The sequence below is a fragment of the Polyodon spathula genome, chromosome 6 (genome assembly GCF_017654505.1).
Source record: "Polyodon spathula isolate WHYD16114869_AA chromosome 6, ASM1765450v1, whole genome shotgun sequence".
Lineage (NCBI taxonomy): Eukaryota > Metazoa > Chordata > Actinopteri > Acipenseriformes > Polyodontidae > Polyodon > Polyodon spathula.
Genome location: NC_054539.1, coordinates 8704553 through 8726780, shown reverse-complemented (window position 1 = coordinate 8726780; position 22228 = coordinate 8704553). Strand labels below are relative to the sequence as shown.

Genomic DNA, 22228 nt, shown 5'->3' with positions numbered 1-22228 from the left:
TTAAACAGTAATGCAGTATACAAGTAACAGTTTTAAAATGTCTTGTTAAGTTTAGTTTGGTTTTACAAAACGACTACAACATTTATATTATTACAAAGGGACATATCAAACAATTATCAGTTCAAGAACTCAGTTCCTTAAACCAGGTGTTCTTGAAAAGGTATTATGATGTTAATGAGGAGGTTGGAAGGGTGGAGGCACAAAGTGCAGAACTGTATAAAAATGTTTATTTTATACTTAAATGTTATATTTCAACCCTAGACATTAGCGGAGAGCTTGCGTTCATGTTCCTCTGTGGTAGAACTTCGAATCGGCTTATGTTGCGTGATTAGTTAACTTCCCACAGAAGAGGTCTGGCTTTTCGAGAATCTTCCATTTTCCCTTAAAAATGGCCTGTCATTTAAGTTGATGTCCCAATTTAAGGGATGTGCAGTAAGAAAATGTAATTTAGGAATAAAAGGAAAACATGGTGATTTTTATAGCATAATTTATTGACTTGTTTGGTTAGGCATCTGTAACAGAGCGAGCAGCCCTGTACAGTATTTATTTTTAGAACAGGGTTTCCCACTCATGCATTATCCAGCCAAATGTACATCGCTTGTGAAGGCTATATAAACAGGCAGGCAGACGGAATCAACAATGTATATACATTTCCTATCCATAATATATTCGTTAACCGTGTTCTTTATTTTTTTATGTTTTTGAAGATTGTTTCAGTAGTGACACAGATTTGTGTAAAGTATGGTTTGTAATTTAATAAAACACTATTCCTTTTTTTTAATCTACAAAACCTTATTTCTTTAAATATATAATTTGACCATACATGTCCACATACATGATCCTTCATATAGACACTTTTTTGTTATTTAAATGGTCAATTTGTACAGAATTGTCTCTTGGTTAATTACCTTTCTTAGTATGGGGGTGCTCCATGAAAAAGGTCCTGTTTTACATCCAGTGCTTTTTAGTTTCCATTTCCTCGCTGACCTTGGAAGCCATGTTAAGAACTGGACTGGTGTGTTTTTGCAGGAAGTGTATTATTTTTCCATTGCCCCATGGTGCTAGCCTGCAGTGTGAGGATGGTCACAGGGGACTTGTTTAACAGCCTGTGTTTCCTGTATAAATCAGAGATACTAAAGTTTTGTTTGTTTTCAAATAGATATTGAACTACTTGATGCTACCTAGAAGATGACATTGATAATTTAACTGAATTAAGGACCTTTTTAAGTTTAGTTTTGCATAGCATGTCATGTTAAACATGCATATCAAAAGCAATGCCTTGATAAGGATGCAAATTGTCAGCATGTGTTGGAATGAACACAAAAAACAATTGATGTGTATGTGTTAAAATACATGATAAGATGCATAATACTTGTTCATTTTATATGTTACTGTATTTTACTTGAGCTTGAAGACTATGTTTGGATGGTCCAGAAGTAGGCTAATGGGGACGTGGCTGAGTTTGAAATGGAAGATGAAATGTAGACTAGCAAGAGTATGAGCATGTGTTGGGACTATCAGGTGCAGCATGCGTCTGGTTCACCAGATAAGCTGCTTTTCAGGAAGTTATTGTACGTGAAGAGTTCCTTACTGCCCAAGCTCTCGGAGGGCTAGAGGTCTTCAGGAAATAGGGAAAGGAAGGGACACAGATAAAAAATTCTCTGAAGATAAAACTCATGAAGAAATAATACATTGAGAGCTGGAGGGGTCAGCACAGTGCAGAAATGGAAGGGGAGATAACTACAGTGTTTATTTTAACAGTGAAGTCGATTGATGGGGGCATACTCCTCATCTAACAGCAGTTCCTGTTTCTTCAAGCATTTTTATCATTAACACTCTTAAACATATCTGACTTAACTTACTGTGAGGGAGGAGAACAGTAGTGTGGAAGGTAGAATATCCATAGTCTTGGAACTAGCTGCTCCTACTGTACATTACTATGTCATGCAAATGGCCAAGAAAGAGGAAACCAAGATAAACATAAATAATGACAGCTAAAAAATTAAATATGACTGCTAACAGTGATTTTCAATCGAATAGATGGGAGGACATTGTTTGTGGTAAGTGTGGCTGCTAATAGGCATATTGACATGTTTACCATTACTGTCAGGATAGAAGCATTAATTGCACTTTTTACTAAATAGCTGTCTTGCATGCATTGCAGGTAAAACTGTCTCACATATGATTTGTGATACAACACCCTCAACAGAGAGACCCCATTAGATAAACTTGACTGACCCCTCTGACAAGGGGTGTAACAGGCTGTTTTGTGTGATGCACTGCTGATATGCAAGACAAGGTGATGGGATATGACTTCAAGTACACAGGGGGAAAGAAGGCAAACAAGTCTACAGTACCTATCTGATGTACTTTATCATGAAATGATTGTCTTTTTTTTTTGCTGTGTTAGGCAGTACATTCCTATTAAGTAGTGTAAGCTGTGTTAAAGCACTACCTTTCGAGACAACATGATGTGAAGCTTTATGCAGTACCCTTATAACATTAAGCATGAACATTAATTTAATTTCCGCTTGGGCTTTGTGTTATGTAATCTATAAGGTAAGTATCGTGTCATCTCCTCCACTGTCACAATTGAACAGAGGATGGGGAGGGGGGATTGTATGAAAATATCAGATTTATAAACTACAACAAATAAGAGAATCATGTTTCTTTTGGGTTTGTTTTTTCTTTTTTCTTTTTTTTTTCTCTCTCTGGGGGGGGGGGGGAGTATGCACTCCCCCGGTATATCCGGTATATCACTGAACGTGGTGTAAATCGGAGAAATATACTGTTGCTTCCTGGTATGTAGTAATTTCCTGTGCTGTAGGTCACATATTATACATAAATTGACATACAGCTCAGGGTTAGGTACAAGAAAACAATTTAGTGTTTATATATAACTAACTGAAATATCTGGATATTACTAATTTTAAAGTATAAAAAGCAACCGAAGAATCAATAGGCCATCTAACTTAAAGGGAAAAGGGAACAGTGGTGATAATGTTGCTAATGCTAATAAGCAGTTGTAAAGCCTTACTTGTTACTCCTTTAATTGCACTTGGTGGTGGTGGTGGTGTTGTATTGTAACGCAAGAATGTATGTACACAGTATAACTTCACAAGCATGTTTACTGACTTTTGAAGTTTACTGTAACCCTATACAGCAGTTCTCGAAGACTTCACAAGTATGTTGCCCCAAGAGAGGCATAAGGGTGAACTTTAAGGAAAACACCCTCATTTGGAAGCCCCAATTAGACACCCTTATACAGTGTGTTGTGTTTAAAAGCAAGGAGTATTTTTATAACAGACTGTGACTCGGGCCCTTACCCAAAGTATCTCTTCTTCAGAGTCTTCAGTGGGTCAAGGATCTTTCGCTTATTCCCAGCGTGACCAATTGGTAGGATAAAGGCCAACTCACACCTAATGATTGTTAGCCGATCAGTGAGAGAAATTGCTTGTTTTATCACATTTCAGTCAACTGAGCTAATCCCAGGGTTTTCACACATATAATCGCTTGCCATTTTGCTAGATTTAGTTTCTTAATAGTCCATTTTTGTATTGATCAGCATTTCTGAACTCTTCTGCTCTTTTCACAAATAATTGTGCTTTACATTTTTTTTAATGAGAATACAAATTCTGAATATTTTGATTTGTCTACTTTTTGCCTTAGTGATTTAAAGTCAGCTTCTATAAAACAACTTGTCCACTTGGAGAATATGTAAACTCAGCTGGTCAGTTTTTGACATTGGCCAGATGTAGAAACTCTCCTTGTGGAAATGGATAATTGAATGCAGTCTTCAGGAATACCCGAGTGATAATAATACCAGTTAATGATGAAGTACAATTCTTTGTCAGGTTGTAAGACTTTATCATCAGTTGGCAGATCTTTGCGAATTATGTTGTTGCTTTATTGGTCTTTCTTTTGTACATACAATGTCCCTGGTTATAAGATATTCCTCCTAATGTATGGAAGTATCCATTTCTGTAGTGTACATTTTGGTATCCTTTTCCAGACCAGATGGGAGCTGTTGCAGACAGGTGCTGGATTTTAACAAACCTTACCTTCTATGATTAATCACTCTCTAGACACTGTGCTGATGGGGGATTTGGTAAACAGTACTACAGAGCACAGCTCTGTACGGTAAGCTCTTTCAAGACTTTTGGTCTGCATTCATATTTCAATGTGCTATTAAGCAATGAATACTGACAGGTTCATATCAAAAGTTGTGTTGCTACTTTAAATAATGGTTTGACTGAAGGGGTACCTATAGTACGTTACTTTACAAAAAAGAAAAATATAAAAGCATGCAGTTGAATTCAGTGAATGCTTTTTCTTACAAATTTCTGTATTGCTGCAGTGTAGTGCTTTTATCAAATGCAGAAACTATACACATTATCAACACTATGTACATTTAATAAGCATGATGATGTTAGCAGTTTGGCTTCTTACAATATTTTTTACACACGTGCTTGTCTGTGTCTACTGTTCCAAAATCAGTACACTGGGTTACAGGATTTTCCTTTATTTGCTTATAAGCATTGATGTTTTGAAACGGTTTGGGCCAATGTAGACACATCTTCAGGAGAGGTTTCTTGCAATAAAAGGTCATTGAATTACAAACACTTAAAAGGGAATACTGAAGAATGGTTGAGGCATACTTGCACGTTCAATTTCTAGCTTAATTTTTAACCCTCCTCCTTGGGTATAAACAAAATTTCTCTTCTGTAGCAAGTAAAAGCTGATAAAGATTCCACCTCAGTCCCTGGTGCTTGACCTCCTGGTTAGCTGTGCATGTAATGAGTTCCCCAGCTGGGGCCCTGGACCCCTCCGGTCGTGCTTCTCTGTTCAGAGGTGTGCTTTACTTCTGGTTTGTTTGTTTAGGTAAGATTAGTAATGTTAAATCCCTACAACATCCTGGAAAAAGTCTAGGGCTTGAGAGGGACAGTTTTTCATGACCAGTAACTATCTTACAATTTATAGAATTCCATGACATCTTGTTTAAATTAATTGATGCTGTAACAGAGCAAGCAAGAGACTATTCCTCACAAGTGCAACCTATTGGAAGAGACTTGTAAAACGCATGGCTGTCAGGCAAGCAGGTTATTTAAAATTGAAGAGAATAAAGTGTAGGGTGCTTTACCATGCTAAAATGGCCACCTCATTTCTACAGATCCTTTTGGTTTAAAAAATCAGAAATAAACAAATGTTATGCTGATAACAGCAGTGAAAGAAAATTAGTAAAATGGAGAAACCAAGGCTGGAAAAATGTTTGAGACACACACGGGTAATAATAAGACAATTACTTCAAATCCTACTTGTACTGCAATTGTCATTCGGCTGTGTGTTTCACTTAGGCTCCTAAAACATAATGGTTATTGTCAATCTGTGGTTTTGTTAATAGTAACGATTTGTACTGAATGTACCATCAAACATATCAGAATTGTTAATGAGACAGTAGGTTGAGGTACATTTACAGGCTATTTAGTACAGATTGGGGACTGATTTAAGAGGTATTGCCCTTTATCACAAATTTGTATCGACTGGAGTGTTGCCATGGTAAACCTCGGGTGCTTCAGATCAATAATGAAAAGTCCTCATCACTTAAAGCTTTTCTCTACTGTCATTTGCATTCAGAGCTTGAGATTAAACTAACCATTATCTGTTTGGCTTCTAAAAACAGCACTGAATATGTTTACAGTAAACAACTGTATTGCTAATTATTAAAATAGCTCTGGTTAGTCACCTTTTTAAAGTGTGAAACCTTCAGTCTTATGGCTCTGACCTCTCTTTTATTATTCTGTTATAGTTGACCTAGAAGCTTTCTATTATCCTATACTATTGCATGTTTATTTAAGACTTCACTTTTCCACATGTTGCTGTAATATACATGTGACCAAAAAATGGACCACATAGTTCGACCACATGGTAATTTTATGTGGTGATAAAGTCAGGGACAGTAAACACCCTGAGAAATTAGCGGTGTGATTATTGTTATTGCTATCCCGCAAAGGATAATAAGGATAAATAAGGGGTTGAATGCTAGAGGTGATCTCCGCCTGCTATCATGTTAAAATCTAGGTTTTAGAAACTTATTTTGATACAGCATATTCTCTCTACTGGAGATGAACAAGAGGGCGTACATGTCGCACATGTACAACTAGGTAACAGTTTATGTAATGTGTATGTGACTTGCTAAGGATATTCTTTTGCATGTTATTGAGTGTATCATAATTTTATGTTATATGGAGGCATCTTTCCGTCTCTCTTGAGTTCAAGACATTTCTCCTTGTGCATATTATAGATATAGGTCATGGTGCTGTAGTTTATTTTTCATGGTACTGATGTCTTTAATTTTGGCAGGGTATGGATGATGTACTAGTTGGATTGAAAATATGGGACATATTGATCCCCAGCTCTTTGGTTTCCAGTCCATTAGAGAGAGGCATGCTGTTATATAGTTAGAGCTTTGGGAAGTACATTTGACACCTTTGTGTACATTGTGTTCATTGGGGGCAGGGGAGAAATTGACACAAATGTCTACACTAGGCATGAAAGTTTTCTTCTTGCCATGGAGGAGCTGGAACTTTCTTTTTTTCTTTTTAAAGATTTGGTTAATTTTCTCCATGCCCTTCACTTTCCCTAAGTGTAGCAGGTGTTAATTTAGAGAATCTTGCACAGATTTAAACAGGAAACAGATGCTACCAGATAATACTCAGTAGTGGATAGCTGAACCACTCTCTTGCAGAGAGAAGTCATGTTATCAGCTAAGAACACACTGTCTTCATTGTCAGACCACTGTGACCTCTGCATTAGTAAATTCATTCTACAATAAACATCGATATTAATCGTCGATTTGGCAAAAAAAAAATTGAATAGTAGCAAACCTAATGGAAACATTCCTTACGAAAGACATTTGTTTCGGCAAGCGTGCCAAGAGCCGAGTGAATCGATTTGATGCGTTTGTAAGCAGATTAAAACAATTTAGCCGCTCATGTGAATTTAGAGCGCTACGTGATCACATCATTGATAAATGTAATTCAGATGCACTCGGAAGACAGTTACTGCACAAGAGGAACCTGATGCTTAAAAGCTTGCAAGACATTGCCAGAGCAATGGAATCAGCAGATCAACAAGCTGCTAAAATGGAGAAACTGTCTTAACGCAGTAGAATCAAGGCCGCGAAAGAATGACTAGAAACCGAAAGTAAAACCAGGCACAGCACACAGCAGCCAGAATAGATACAGTAAGGAGAAACGGACAGGCGGGTCAAGTGACGTGAGTTGTTACCGCTGCGGCAGGAGAGGCCACATAGGCAAACCATGTACCATTACGAAAGGAAAAGAGTGTCGGCAGAGTGGTAAAGAAGGACATTTAGCTAACGAAAGCTAAAGCAAATTTTGTTGCAAATAAACCAATGATGTCCAAACGTTCTCCTGATTCTGAAGATTAATATGTATTTACATTGTCCAGTGTGACAGCAGATGGAGGAATGCAAATTGAAGGGTAACCTGTCATGATGCTCATTGATTCAGGGGCCAGCAGCAATATACTTCAAAGGAATTATACGCATATGGTTCTAAACAACCATTAGCAGTCACTGGCTCCTTTAATGCAGCAATGCAGGTCCCTGGCGTGTCAGGTGTTGTCAATGCCAACATTTTGGTTGTAGGAGAAGCCCAAGTGCCACTGATAGGAAAACACACTGTCACAGCGCTAAGAGTTCTACATATAGGACCTAAAGTCAGCATCAACACAATACACCACACTAAATCAACTGATTTCCACACTCAGCTCCAAAAGAAGTATAAAAGATGTTTTGAAGGATTGTGTGTACATATACCCCAGTGTCAGTCCTGTGGCATAGGCTATTTGCCGGTTGTAGGTTCAGCGTTTGCAAGGCTGTTGAAGAGAAACTACAGCAACTGGAAGACATGGACGTGGTTTGAAAAGGTTGAAGAACCTACCTCATGGGTCTCTCCATTGGTATTCATGCCAAAGAAAAATGGAGACGTCCGTATCTGTGTCGATCTGCATCTTGTGAATGAAGCAGGGATTCACGAAAGGCACCAGATTCCTACAATAGACGACATTTTTGAAGACATGACTGGGGCCGAAGTGTTCACAAAGTTAGACCTAAAATGGGGCTATCCACAGATTGAATTGGAGTTTGTCACGCTGTATGAATACGTTTGTAACCCTTAAAGGCTTATACAGATATAAAAGATTGATGTTGGACATTTCATCAGCACCTGAGACTTGCCAGCACATCATCAGACAGGTGCTGCAAGGAATCCAGGGTGTTCATGTTGGATGACGTTGTTTATGGGAAAACTAGAGAAGAGCATGACGATTGTGTACATCAAGTACTACAAAGGCTACAAGCAAGAGGATTGACAGTAAACAGTGTGAAATGTGATTTTTAGAATCGGTGAGATGGAATTCATGGGCCACGTTCTGTCCACATGCAGACCACAAACAGCTGCTGAGGTGCAAAGTTTTCTTGGTCTTGTCAACTATTGTGGCCAGCTTATTCCTGACTTAGCTACAGTGTGGGAGCCTTTGCGATGACTTACCAAAGCAAACAGCAGATTGGTTTGGGATGAGGAGCAGGAAGCAGCATTTGAAGAACTAATGAACAGGTTAATGTGTTCTAGTACTATGCCTTATATTAAGCAGGGGGCGAAGACTTTTATCATTGTAGATGCCAGTCCGGTGGGTCTCAGTGCCATCCTAAGTTTATGCCACTAGAACATTGATGTGGAACGATGTTTCTCACAAAATGTATGGATTAGATTTTGTAATGATCACTGACCACAACCCTCTGGAAACCATTTATCCCCAAAATCAAAGCCGCCAGCAAGACTAGAGAGATGGGCTTTGCGTCTGTAACCATACCGGTTCACAGTTCACAAGTACAAACCTGGGGCAGAGAATGCTGCTGATTCATTGTCAAGGCTGACACTCAACCTGCCAGTAATCACAAATCCAGGTGAGGAGTACATTTACTTTGTAGCTCGCAGTACAGTCCTACATGCTTTCACCCTACATTAAGTTGAAGAAGCATCTGCTGCTGATAGCATGTTGCCACCCTGAAGAACTGCATCAGAACAGGCAAATTGAGTAATTGTGAGTCTCCATTTCAAGCCATTCGAAACGAGCTATCAGTATTAGGTCACTTAGTGTTATGGCTCTGGACACTCTTGCTTGCTCACAAGGGTCATCAGGGCATCGTGAAAACAAATTAGTGATTGAGAGAGAAAGTGTGGTGGCCTGGTATTGACAGGGAAGTGAAACAGCTCAAAGCATGTCATGCTTGTCAGCTTGTTGGAGAACCGTCAAGACCTGAACCAGTAGTTCAAACAGACGTGCACAGCAAGCCGTGAGAGACTGCAGGCGTCGATTTATGTGGACTGTTTCCTACAGGAGAGTACCTATTAGTTACTGTGGATTATTATTCCCGTTTGGTGTACGTTGGAATTCTGCGACAAATCACAGCAATAGCTGTTATTGACAGTCTCCCACACATGCTTGCGTCACATTGTTTACCAGAGACCATGGTTACTGATATCACAGTTTGTATCCAGTAAGTATTTGAAATGCCACGGCACTAACCATAGACGTGTGACGCCATACTGCCACTAAAGAGTCCAGTCGAACTTCTGTTTAATCGCCAGCTGTGAACTAAAGTGCCACAGTTGTCTACATCACACACCCACTCTGCCGCAGACACTGCTCATAGACAGTCCGATTTTAACCAGAAGATGGCAGGGAAATGATATGCAGACGGATTTCGGGAGGCAGTTCCAAGTCGTCAACAAGCTGTCTACCACATTTGCTCCGCAACCGTACCTGATCGTCAAGAAACATGGGAACTGTGCCACTCTGGAAAACAGGGGGAGACAGTTTAAAAGGAATATGTCTCAGGTTAAAAAGTGGCTTGACATCCAACGGTTCAGTGGACGAAACTCTCAGATAACAGATCTATGAGACAGATCAGAGGGAGACGATTGTGCTGAAGGGCAAAATGGGACTGATGGCCATTCTGAACAGGCAGAACCTCGACCCAGCAGTCAGGCAAATCCTTGTCCGTTTAAAGTGTTAAATCTAAAAAAAAAAAAAAAAAAAAAAGAGGGATGGAGTTTACTGCCACCTGCAGCCAGCGTAAGGGTATAGGACATTAGGCTGGTAGAGTTAGATTATTGTGTGTGTCATGGCGGTGGGAAGCAGTAGCAAGCTGATTTGTGAGCGAGACAGACAAATAAAAAGTTCAGCTGAATACCGGAGTCCCTTGTATACATTACAAGAGGGCAATTTGGCGGGCTTTAGCCTGGCGCACCTTTCGTCTGCGGATCTTCCTGGCTGGCTGGTTAAACCAGGTGCAGACTCTTCTCTGTCAGTCTTTATGGAAATGTAGGGGCCGTGGTTACTTGTTTCCGATAGTGGTAGTGGTGGTAGTAGTAGTGTGACTGATAACCTGCTTGGAACAGTGACTGTTAAATACAGCTTTGTTTTGCCTTAGTCCACTGCAGCTGGTACTGCTGCAATGCAAGCTTACTGTATACAGTATATCGCAAGCAGCAATTACGTGTACTTAATGTGTTTTTTTTTTTGTTTATTTTTATTATGAAAACACGGTTTACTGTTTTATATAACATATTTTTAAAGTACATGTGAACATTTTATTCCACGTATATGACTTACCTGTAAGAATAATAGGGTTTTCAATCAAAAATAGTCTTGCAGCCCTACTTTTTTGTTTAAGGAAGGATGTGTATCGTCTGTTTCACTGAGTAAAAACTTTGTTTGGAGGCCTTTTTGTTTTTAAGTGTCTAAAGTCACCTCTGCTGATGTCACCCATCCACTTGGAAAGACACGTCACTCCCAGCATGAACTGCTGTCCAGAATAGAAAGACTAAGGATTGCAAACTGCTATAAAAATCAACGTGCTGGTAGCGCCAGAGCCATTTAAAGACAGAGGATGGTGACACAGCATGTGTAAACATCAGTTACGTTCAAGAATGACTCAAGCTTCACTTTTTTTTATTCTGGAAACATACATCTGAAGATATTACTGACATAAAAGTTGTTGTTTTTATTTTATTTTATTCTGTTTTTAAATAAAAAAAATAAATAATTGGGTCTTCATTTAAAATAAGAAATGTTTGACGTACTGTATGCCATACTGTTTCTGTTTTATATGTCCTTTCATTGACTAATCTTTTTTTCCCTGAAGTTTGACGTCACAATAGTAAAATGTATTCTGCTTTATATCTAGAGCATTGCCATTTTTAGGACAGGGGCTTTTTAACATTGGAAAGGAATATTTTATGCAAATTGACGCTTGAGTGCTCCTCAGTAATGCACAATGCTGCCGTTTTTGATCGGCATGCTTTGTGACATTTACTTTCATTTTGTCCATGTGAATGTGTCATTAAAATATTTTCTTTAAGTGCTCAAGGTACTAGTGAAAAAAGGCTATTTAAACAGAAAGATTGTCTCAAGTTTTAAGATAACACTGATGTTTCTAAAAATATTTTCACTTACTGTAATGTTTTTTTTTTTTTTTTCTCTCACTGAGCTTGGTCAGTATGGAGAAAAGCTGGTACTGCCAAATGTTTTCTTAGGTGTACCCTAAAATCCTATGAATGCAACCTGATATGATCTTTATAACTGTCTGAACATTATTACTAGGGCTGTATTTTTTTTAACATTTATTTAAAATCGTAAGATACTTTGATTTTTTTGTATATTTAACATATTTATTAAAGCAGAAAAATAGTGTTGTCACATTAAAATTGATAATTTTCTCTAGCGTTGTTATGCAACAAATGTTCCTAAATATTTAAATGCTTACTTGAAACACAGTAAATGCCAAATTGTATAATATTTCCTTTTATGTCCACCTTTTTAAAGACAATCTTTTCACCAGCGGTGAATTATCAAACAAAATAAACAGAAGTAAATGTGAAAAAATAACACACATGTGAAATTTCTCCTTTTTCTACTGGACAGAGTGATCTTTAGCAGTATTTTTTGTCTTTGATGCAGCTGGTTACAGAACACAGTGTTCAATCAATCATTTACCAGCAGCTGCCAGGTTCCTAAATGCAGTGTAACGGGTAATGCGTCTATAAGGCAAATGTTTTCTGTTTGAGTTTTTAAATGACAAATATGTATATTTACACGATTCAAATTTTCACAGGGAACTACATATAGTTGATAATGGGTAAATTTCATAGAAATCTGTGATCACCATGAAAAGTTTGAAACACTTAAGATTGCACAAGGTAGTGACAAAAAGGACCCTGAGAAGAAATTCTAGTTCCTTGCCGATCTCTCCTTTCTTTTATGAAATGCAAACATGACAGTATTTCTCTTTCTTTCTTTCCCCCCCCCCCCCCCCCCCCCCCCCCCCCTCAGCCCGTGTCCAGAACAGGGAATGGGAGATGAATTTAACCTCATGGATCATTCTGACTTCTACATCCTGGACTTCAGTATGTGAATTCTCCTTTTTTAATTTTCTTTTATATTGTTTTTTAATTATCTGCCCTTAATAGAAAGGGCCGAGACAGCAGTGTCGTCAGGAAAATGAAAGTGAAATATATATATATATATATATATAGATATCCTCCTTAGATATAATATATATGGATTAAATGTAAGCAAGACACAGGCGACGGTCTGTGTCCAAATTGCATTTCTGGGACTGTTTGTAGTCATTTTTAAACACCTTTGTTTCAATATGCATGCTTGGGGGAATTGATCTCGTACTCTGTATGATTGCACTGAGGTTTTTTGTTGCTGTGATTTACTTTCAGTAATTATCCCTCATACAGAGGTATGCAGGTAATCCTTGCAAATCTTCTGTTTTTTTTTTGTTTTTTTACATTTATAAGAAATACAGTTCCTGCAAACGTTTTCTAGTTCAACCCAGCGCCTGACTGCCACATTTATATGATCAGTTGTCTGAAAGGTGTGATTCACCAGGTATGGGCCCAAAGTTGCAATATTGATTTGTTCTGGCTGACTACATGGTGATTGCTGTACATCTCAAAAATAATTAATATTTATAATGTTGACTTTTAAACTGGATACAATTAACAGCCACTCCTTAGAAAGCCTTATCCTACCCAGTGTAGTATCTAAAACTGTTTGGGGCAGTATAAGGTTGTAAATCCTTTGTGACAAACATAATGGTATGTACATTGGGGCATGAAACTAATCACTGCATATTTACAAATCACCCCATCATTGAATACATTATGCATTTTTTCTGCCCACCCCATTAGAAATGCTGCATCGTTTTAAGTATAAACAAAATCTACCATGGTGGGTCACTACAAATGGCTGTCCTGTTGCAGTAATGTCCATCTGCAATTCAGCAAAATCCATTGCTGTGGGTTGCTAACTGAAAATAGCAAATTTTATGTTGATAAGCTGGAAATTGTTCCACTAAAACATGCCTTTTAATCTGTGTTAAAACACCAGTGTTTTTATTTTGCCGTTGTCGGTATTCTGCACTCATCCACAAAACTGCACTTGGGACTTGGTGACCACTGGCAGTTTGTAAAAAGCCGTGGAAGACTCATCTTGTTTATTGCGCCTTGGTGTGTCAAGGCTGAATAATGTTTTGCATGAATGCAAACGAGCATTGTTAAAAATGTAGGGAGTTTCTGTCTAAACCCTGTATGTCCACTGTATGTCAAGGCGGTTTGAAGTCCTTGTTTGTCTTTCTAGGTCCCAGTCTGAAGACGTTATGCAAACTAGCAGTCATTCAGTATAGCCTGGATCAGTCTTGCCTCCCTCATGACATCAGGTATGGAAACTATTGCAGAAGAAAAGTGTGGTATGTTGCTTTGTCATCCCATACTCATAAAATAAATAGCTTAATGATAATTTCTTAACGTAATGTATGGAAACCTTATTTGTATATCATTGTCACAGAGTCCATAATTGTACTATGATAAGTTTCCTCTCGAAATGCATTACATTTTATAGTACATACATGTTTCTTCAAAGTTTTGGCAGGGCAACCTCTGGAACTCCTAGTTTACACAAACTGTTTTCAAATTTTAAATGAAAAATCGTGTGCATGTAGATAAGGTTTAAATGTTTAAACGCTGACACCTGCATAGCATTTAAATGTTCAAAAAATATACCAAAAGCACATCCCTATTTAATTCACCTAAAAAAAAAAATACATAAATGTCTTGCATGTGGAACTTTTATTGGGTCAATTTAATTAGAAAAAGACAAAAACCAAAACTACATTTTACACGGTGTCAACTGTATTTTCAACCTTAAGAAGCTTTTAGATGCTGTGACATAGCATGAGGTCAGAGTCCAATTAACCCCCTCGCCCTTATTAACCGTTCCTTAACCTGTCTGAAGGGGCACCCACTCCCTCAGTCCTCTGGGCCACTGTACACACAGTGAGTTTGAGGGAATCTGAAACCAGATCCATAGATAACAATCTGAGCCCCGACCTTTCACCTCTCATCAGGTCACCACTAGACCCCGTCAGCAAGTCAGCTTCTGGTTATCGGATTACAGCAACTTAGTGTTAAAGCTTTCCAGAAATGTTACGTGGACAAGGAGGCAGGCAATGTGTCTAACCCACCACAGATAGTTATTCAACAAGAAAAGTGGTTGCTACTCACCACCCCACCCCCCCCGCTGTGTTTTTCAATTGCTGTGCCAATTTTTGAATTGTTTATCAAGGCCCAGAAAGACAACAGACAACACTACAGGATACAACATAGCTTTACGTCACAAAAACAATAACAAGGCCACCCAGTTTTAAAAAGGAGAGGCAGGGGTGGGTTTATATCCATGCAGGTACGTTTATGTTAAGTCCAAGTCATATCTGAGCGTTACCTCTGTCAATTTGCATATTTGGCTGTTACTTTAAACTTTACTTTCTCTTCCTAGGTTGCATTCATTTTACACTGCATGCAAAGCAAAACATGAACAATGTGCCGGTACTCCAAGGGAGACAGCCCTAGATAGATTTTGCCCAGCCAGAAGAACAACCACTAATGTTAGTGGAGTGATGGGATACACAGGGTTCACATTCCCACAAAAAAGATGTGAAAAGGGTTTCATCTGGCCTGGGCTTCTCAGAACTGTCTTTGCTAGGTTGTATTTGGTGCTGACTTGTGTTTTGCAAGGTTAGTGAGTGAAAAGATGTGGGGCAACATTAGTCTAATCCACCACACGGCCTAGCATATCCTGCATATCTTCAGTTTTTGCCACTGGCCATGTACATAGATTCCAATGCCGTTCCAGCAAGATTTTTAACAGCACATATTGTGGATTTGATTCGCTCTCCCGGCAACAGGGACTGCCCGTCTTCCTTGGTTATCTCTGTTGGCAAAAATCAATATGATCAAACACCTGTAGAAAAAGTCTGCTACCAGTACATTACATTAAATATAAATCCCAAACTCTTTGTAGGTTAGCCTTTCTAAAGCAAATACAGTATTTTATGTGTGTTTTTTGTTAATCTGTTTCAGTTTTTTTTTTTTTTGCACTGGGAGTAGTTGGAATTTCTTGCAGGAAGAGACCCTGCAATTTTATTTCGATAGATGTTATTCCTTTTTGTTTTCTATGTTGTTTCAGGTGGGAGTTGACAGCTATGACAACCAACAGTAACATCAGCCGGCCAATCTTCTCTTCTCACGGCTGATCCTGCAACTCCTGTGCAACAATACGCCAACCAGAAGAAACACATGAGGACTTTTGTGGACTTTGGGGTGTATTCATGGCAAAATTGCTGTTCATGCTGAATTTTTTTTTTTTTTTTTTTTTAAAGCAAGGTTTGATTTCTAGCTTGTGTGTGTCTATATATATATATATATATATATATATATATATATATATATATATATATATATATATGTGTGTGTGTTTGTATGAAAAGCAAGGAGTGTGGTCTAATATAAAAGATAATATTTCAGTATGACAGTGCTTTTTGAACAAAACTGAGCTGACTTTGTGTCTTCTCATATATTCTGTTGTGTTGAAGTTCTAACAAAAAGTGTTCTCAACCCAACCTCGTAAAATGAGCTGAAGTTTAGTTTCGTTTTATTTCATTTACGTGGGAATTAACTGACAAAATTGAGTTTTTGAACCTCAGTGTTTCTGGAAATAGGCACAAGTCACCCACTTGAGTAACTGACTCATCCAATAGACCAGCATACACAACTATAGATTGCAGACAAGATACATAGGAAACAAGGTAAATGATGAGAACATTGCATTTTGATTGTGAAGACACTGAAATAAATAATATCGTAATTAAAAAAAAAAAAAAAAAAAGTACACCTAAAACGTGCATCTTTTGTGATTGCCATGGTTTTCTTTGTTTTTTCTTGCACGTTTTGGTGCTATTAATCAGCACACCTGCACTAACCCTTTGCATCATTTCTTTGGTGTCAGAATAGTAACAGTTTAGTGAATACTGTACATGGGCTGTGTACAGAAGCCCTAGGCACACTCTGAGGTGGGGTGTGTTGCCTTCCATGTTCATTTAAGGAACAGCAGTATTCAGTCTACCGTGGTTATTGATCTTGAGTATTTCACTTAATCAAGACTTGCAAGAAGTATGCAGACAAATAAAACATGATTTTTTTTTTCTTTAAGGAAATATATGAGCTTATTAAAAGGTTTTGTTTTTGTGCTGTAGTAAATTACAGTAGTAATTCATAAAACTGGGTTAACAGATATTTACACAAGATGAAACTGTGAACATGCATGTTTCCATAAAATTCGGACAGATCTGCCTTGAATACACCTACTTACTGGTTATATGCAAATGCTACATTGAACCTATACATTGCCCTGCTGTAATTCACTTTTAGGGCGTAACATTCTGTACATCAAGTAATCTTCTTTTCTATTGTTTAATACTGAATGTGAAATCCACAGCAGGAAACTTTGGATTTCTATTGAGTTAACACAGTGTACTGTAAATATTATACTGTGTTATGGGGCATTCTTCAAATGCATTTGTGAATTTGCTTGGTTTTAGTACTTTTTAGTTAGTTTTCTGATTCATGGACAAGGTTTCACACAGTTGTTTAAAGGAGTGTTTTGGTTGATTTTACTTTAGTTGTGATTTACCAGCCATTCTTGCCTTTCAGTAGTTATCAAGGTAAATGACTTGCCTGTTGAGGTAGCAATGAGCCTGTAAACTAATCTGGCTTTCCGACCCACCTGTGAATAACTGAATCCTTGTGTTCTGGGTGAGCATAATCCATTTACTGCAACTGTCTCATTTAAAACTATTCTACATGTTATACACATGCAGTTTTATACCAGAACAGCAATATTCAAAGGGTCTGTGACCTTTTTAAAGCAATAAACGATACTGCTCACTGAAAAAGTAAGAACTCAGTGGGATAAAACATGTCGGTATTTTAGTACAAACTGTTTCCAAGTCTAAACTAATGCCCTAGCATTGGGTGAGTACATTAGTGAGATTGAATTTGTTCAAGTGCCTTTCTGGTACAAAAGCAAGTATTGTCAGATCTTACAAATACATATTTTCAATGTGCGTATTAAAAATAGAAAAGAATAAGTCCTTGATCAAAATAATGTTTCATGACAATCTCCATTGCTCCCTTTTCCAATATTTTCTACAGCATTTTAATTTATTAACATCTCAAAACCTGTTATCGTTATTTTGTTCCTTATTTTTGTTACATTTTTTTTACTTTTGGCAAACGCTACACTTTTAGGATTATGTTGTGTGTTTTGAAAGTGTCAACACACTTAAAGCCTATATAAAAGTGGATTTTGGAGTTTAAAAGACCTTCACAAATTGCATGCAGTCTTCAAAAACAAGTGCTTTTGCTACTAAAAAAAAGTTGGGAAAATAAGAGAGACTTGGCTAAAACAATAAAAAATAATATAATATTATAATAATAATCTGAAAAGGAAAAAACGAAAGCTTGCAGAAGTTCATGTACTTTTCTTTGTGTCAATTTTTGTTCCTGTTACACATGTTCCTTTCTCACTGTATTATTCAAGGGAAGATATTGCTTATACAGTATTTCATCATCATCCCACACAAATATCCTGTGGTTTTGATAAATGTAAATTGTGCTTAGTATCAAGTAGGTTCTCTTCTGAATATTGAACATACCATTTCACTTTTTTTTTTCTCCATGATTATGCTTCCAAAATTCCTAATGTTTAATAGGTTTTGATGGAGGTTGGTGACATTCGGTACAGGACAATACTATACTAAGTTGACAGATTCATCCATATCAACCAGGTGGATCTTGCTCAGTTCTGCAAGTGATAGTTAAAATGGTTCTTTAACATGTATAGTAAATATGAATGTACTGTATGATGAATGTACAAAGTACAGTAAAATGCCATATGGAGCATGTGGGTATATCCTAGTCATTTATGTTTGTTTACTATTCACATTATTATTATTATTATTATTATTATTATTATTATTATTATTATTATTATTTAAATGAAAATTGTCTTGGATTACCTCACTTTGCAATTACTTGCATAGTTTAATTTCTTTGATCTGCATAAAAAAAGAGAAAAAGAAGTGAACAATAAAGAATTAGTAGCTAGTTCAAATTGTTCCTCGTCAATAAACGTTTGGAGGGGGGGGGGGGGGGTTGAAACCAAACGGATATCTAAATATACAGAATGCTTCACATTATAATTTTTTACTATGGTATAATAGTGTATTAAGACGACTGTGTGACCCTTTTGAGGCCTGTTTTAAGTTCCAGTGGAAATTTAGTAAATTAAACTTAACTGGGCACAGTGAAATTTGATCAATTTTCCTATCTGATCTGTAACCTGAGTTGTTAAGTGGGAAGCCTCCATTAGTAGTGATTTAGTTTTTATATAAATAATGCCCAGAGAGATTATAAGGTAGCCATGCAAAAAAATACATATTTTCACTCTCCACTGTAAAATCTACAAATTTAGGGAAGTTAAGCCCTCTGTATCCAAGCATTTTTATGGAAATGTGCCAGATAAACAGGTCTGAGCCACTCTGTCTCGGTACTTCCAGTTAAATATTGGCTAGTAGGCCCATGAGACATACAGTTGATTTTTTTTTTTTTGTCAGCCAAGTTGAAACAAGTTTTACAGTGCAATATACTATTTAACTGTATAATCAATAAAAGGATTCGATTTTAATAAATTGTTTCTCTGTTCCTTTTTTTTTTTTTTGCTCTAGATGTTAAGGTGTTTGATCTTTAAGCACATCTTAATGAGTTTAATATTATACTGTATGTGGGCATACAACTTGTTTGGCTCTACTATGTACTGTACCTTGCGATGAGACTAGTATCTACTATTTATGGAACTCATATTGCTCTCTGCTATGTAACAAAGTGATCTGCGCAAGTCAGGGAAGTTTAAAAGGTATACGGTATATAACCAATAACAAACAACAAGCAGTGTTTTAACAGTGCAATTCCATCTCTGGGATTGCTGTTTCATTTCTTCCTGGATGGAATTACAGTGCTCTAATTCACTGCCTGCCATTTATTATTCTCTATGTAACTGAAAGCATGTTGGTGTCTTGGCAAATTTAAGTAAAGTTTACAGTATATGAAATTGGCAGTATATTGTGAAATGATGTGAAAGCTCATAAAAGTAGAATAGTACATTAATCTTTTAAATTAAAATTCATCAGAACAACGAAGGCCTAGCGAAATCGATGCAGCGTTGTAAGTATGCTTATTATACTTCTAACTGATGTGGTGGAAACCTGAAATAGCACCTGTATGATTCGAAGAATTGTGGAATTGAAGAAATCACTAATGCAATGCTTGGGATTACGGCTGCTGTGTCCACAATTTGTTTTCAGCATGAGAGCTAAAGGTTAAGTGGCAATGTCATTATTTCTTGATGGTTGCTGCCTGTGCCCTATTAAATTGCTGCACGATGTCCACTGTTGCCTTGCCAGGTTATTACTTTAACCTAATAGCCTAAACGTTAGAATAATTGCATTGTAGTGCTGATTGAAGTAAGTAGAATAATGTAGCTATCTGCCCCACCCCCACCCCCCACAAAAAAAAAAGTTTAGTTAAAAGATTAATAAAAAAAAATGCACCACTTGCATGTATAAGAACCGTCATGATTGTTAAAAGGATTCCAGATCAGTGTGAAGGACTTTTACACTTATAACATGTTTGTTTTTTTTCTATTTATTGGGTAACTTTTTTAAATAATTTCTGCAAATCAGTACAAAGCCCAATGAAGTGTGTGTGTGTGTATATGTATGTATGTATGTATATAAGGGATTCCCTTTTCAATAGTTTGTGTACATTATTTGCAAATATTAGTAAGGACGTTGGGGACGACATGGGTAACTTCCTTCGTTCTGACTGCAGTCCTTAACGACTTATTTTTATTACAACAATTATCTTGAATTTGCAGTGCCTTTCACAGCTGAAGCCCTCAAAGTGCTTGACAAAAAATAACCTGAAAAGAAAAACAAGTTCATAAATACAAAAAACGTTATACAATTTACAATTTTATTTTACAGAATGCCATTTAAAAAAAAAAAAAAAAAAAAAAAAAAAAAAAAGTAGTCTAGGTTTATTTGTGATCTTTTGATTTTGAGTAGTGAGAGGTGTGTTGTCTGAAGTGTTCATATCTTTATTCAACGTCTTGACACCAGACTGGGGTTAGGCATAGTGCCGGTCTGGCCTTGCACATGGGTCATACATGCAAGATACAAAATATGGCAAGAGCCCCCCCCCCCCCCCCCCCCCCCCCCCCCCCCCGCCCCCCCCCCCCCCCCCCACCCCCCGCCCCCCCCACCCCCTTACTCGATAAAATCTGTAAAAGGCAAAAAGTTTGTGTCCTGAATGCAGCCATGCATCTTGTTCGGTAGTCTATCCGCGTATGCAACCTGTAAGCCAGCCGGCATGACTACTGATAAAGCACACCCCCCCCCCCCCCCCCAGCCCCCCCCCCCCCCCCCCCCCCCCCCCCCCCGTAGAAAACCAGTGTGTCTGAATGCAGCAGTTTGTTGGTGTCTATCCGCGTGCTAAGAGCCGGGGTGGTGCTGTAAAGTGACTGTTATCTGCAGTGTTAAGAGCAGGCTGCAGACGGGAGGCCAGATAGACTGGCTAAAGAGACACACAGTCCCATTTTAACAACTCGCTGCGGCACAGAGGAAGTGGGCCTGCACCAACTCTATCAAGCGCCAATCAGAGTGGCCATTCCAAGTGTTAAAAAAATAGTACGTATAGAGACGACTGCTTTGTAATTTCCCTTTGGTTTGAAAGCCAACCTGCAGGCCTGTATCGAGAATGCATGCCATGTAATTATATACAGGCTGTTAAGTTTCAAAGTTTTTGCTCTCTGGTAAGTGTTTGGTGGTGGTTGTTGTTTTTTTTTTTTTTTTTTTTTTTTTTAACTGGGGCACTGAGCAAGGTTTTAACAAACTTATGCCCTGGTTTCTTAAGGATTGTTAAATATCTTTAACCAGATCTTACTGCTTGCTGTTTTAAATATTTTCAGTAATAATAAATACAAATACATTTTTAAAAAGAAGCATTTTTAATTGAAAATGTGTGGGTTTTTTTTTTTTAATGAAGTCATAAATCAGCATATTTTTTTCTTTCATCCCATTAAAGTTGAAGCCTGACAGTGTGCTGGCTCGTGCTCATGCCGTCAGCATTTTGGTTGACAGCTATCAACAAATACCGCCAGACTAGAATTTCATAAGACGAGCATTTGTTAATAACGGGGGGTTTGTCATTTTAAAAACACACATCTGGGACTTTGTGAAAACCAGACACTCTCAGCAATGTCATCAGCTACTAAAAATATAAAGCCTTTGTTTAAAATGAACCTGAGGCAGCAAGGTTAATGAGTGCAACAGACATAATTTTCTTCAAATACAACCCTACTGTAGGCATTAATACTAAGTGTTACAATTGCTTAAGTACTAAAATACATCCTCTTATAAATACCAAAGTAGAAGAAGTTATGAGTTGAGAATCCCAAAGTATTCTCCCAATGTATTATTCGACTGCCACATGGTAATTTTCCTAAATAGGTTTTGCATAAATTAAGTGACAGAAGCATGCAGGTGTAAACATTTTTTGAAAGAGCTAGGTGTGGTTTTGTATTTTCTTTTTCTTTTTCAGGGAAAAAATGTAAGTGATTAAATACAGCCTGTTTAACTTAGTAAGCAGTTTCTTAAGACTTGGCCAGAGGTCTGCCT

General features: G+C 37.6%; 1 protein-coding gene across 2 annotated transcripts in view; it reads left to right on the top strand.

The window, feature by feature from the left end:
* klhdc3 (kelch domain containing 3) overlaps positions 1–15851 on the top strand; it is a 46828-nt gene extending 30977 nt beyond the window's left edge. The window contains exons 10-12 of one of the 2 annotated variants that reach the window (XM_041251971.1): positions 12421–12494; positions 13738–13816; positions 15622–15851. In XM_041251971.1, the coding sequence (XP_041107905.1) occupies positions 12421–12494; positions 13738–13816; positions 15622–15688 (220 nt within the window). In that variant the 3' untranslated portion in view covers positions 15689–15851. The remainder of the gene's footprint in view (positions 1–12420; positions 12495–13737; positions 13817–15621) is intronic. The other variant, XM_041251972.1, reaches the window with a different exon arrangement.
* Positions 15852–22228: the final 6377 nt, after the last annotated feature.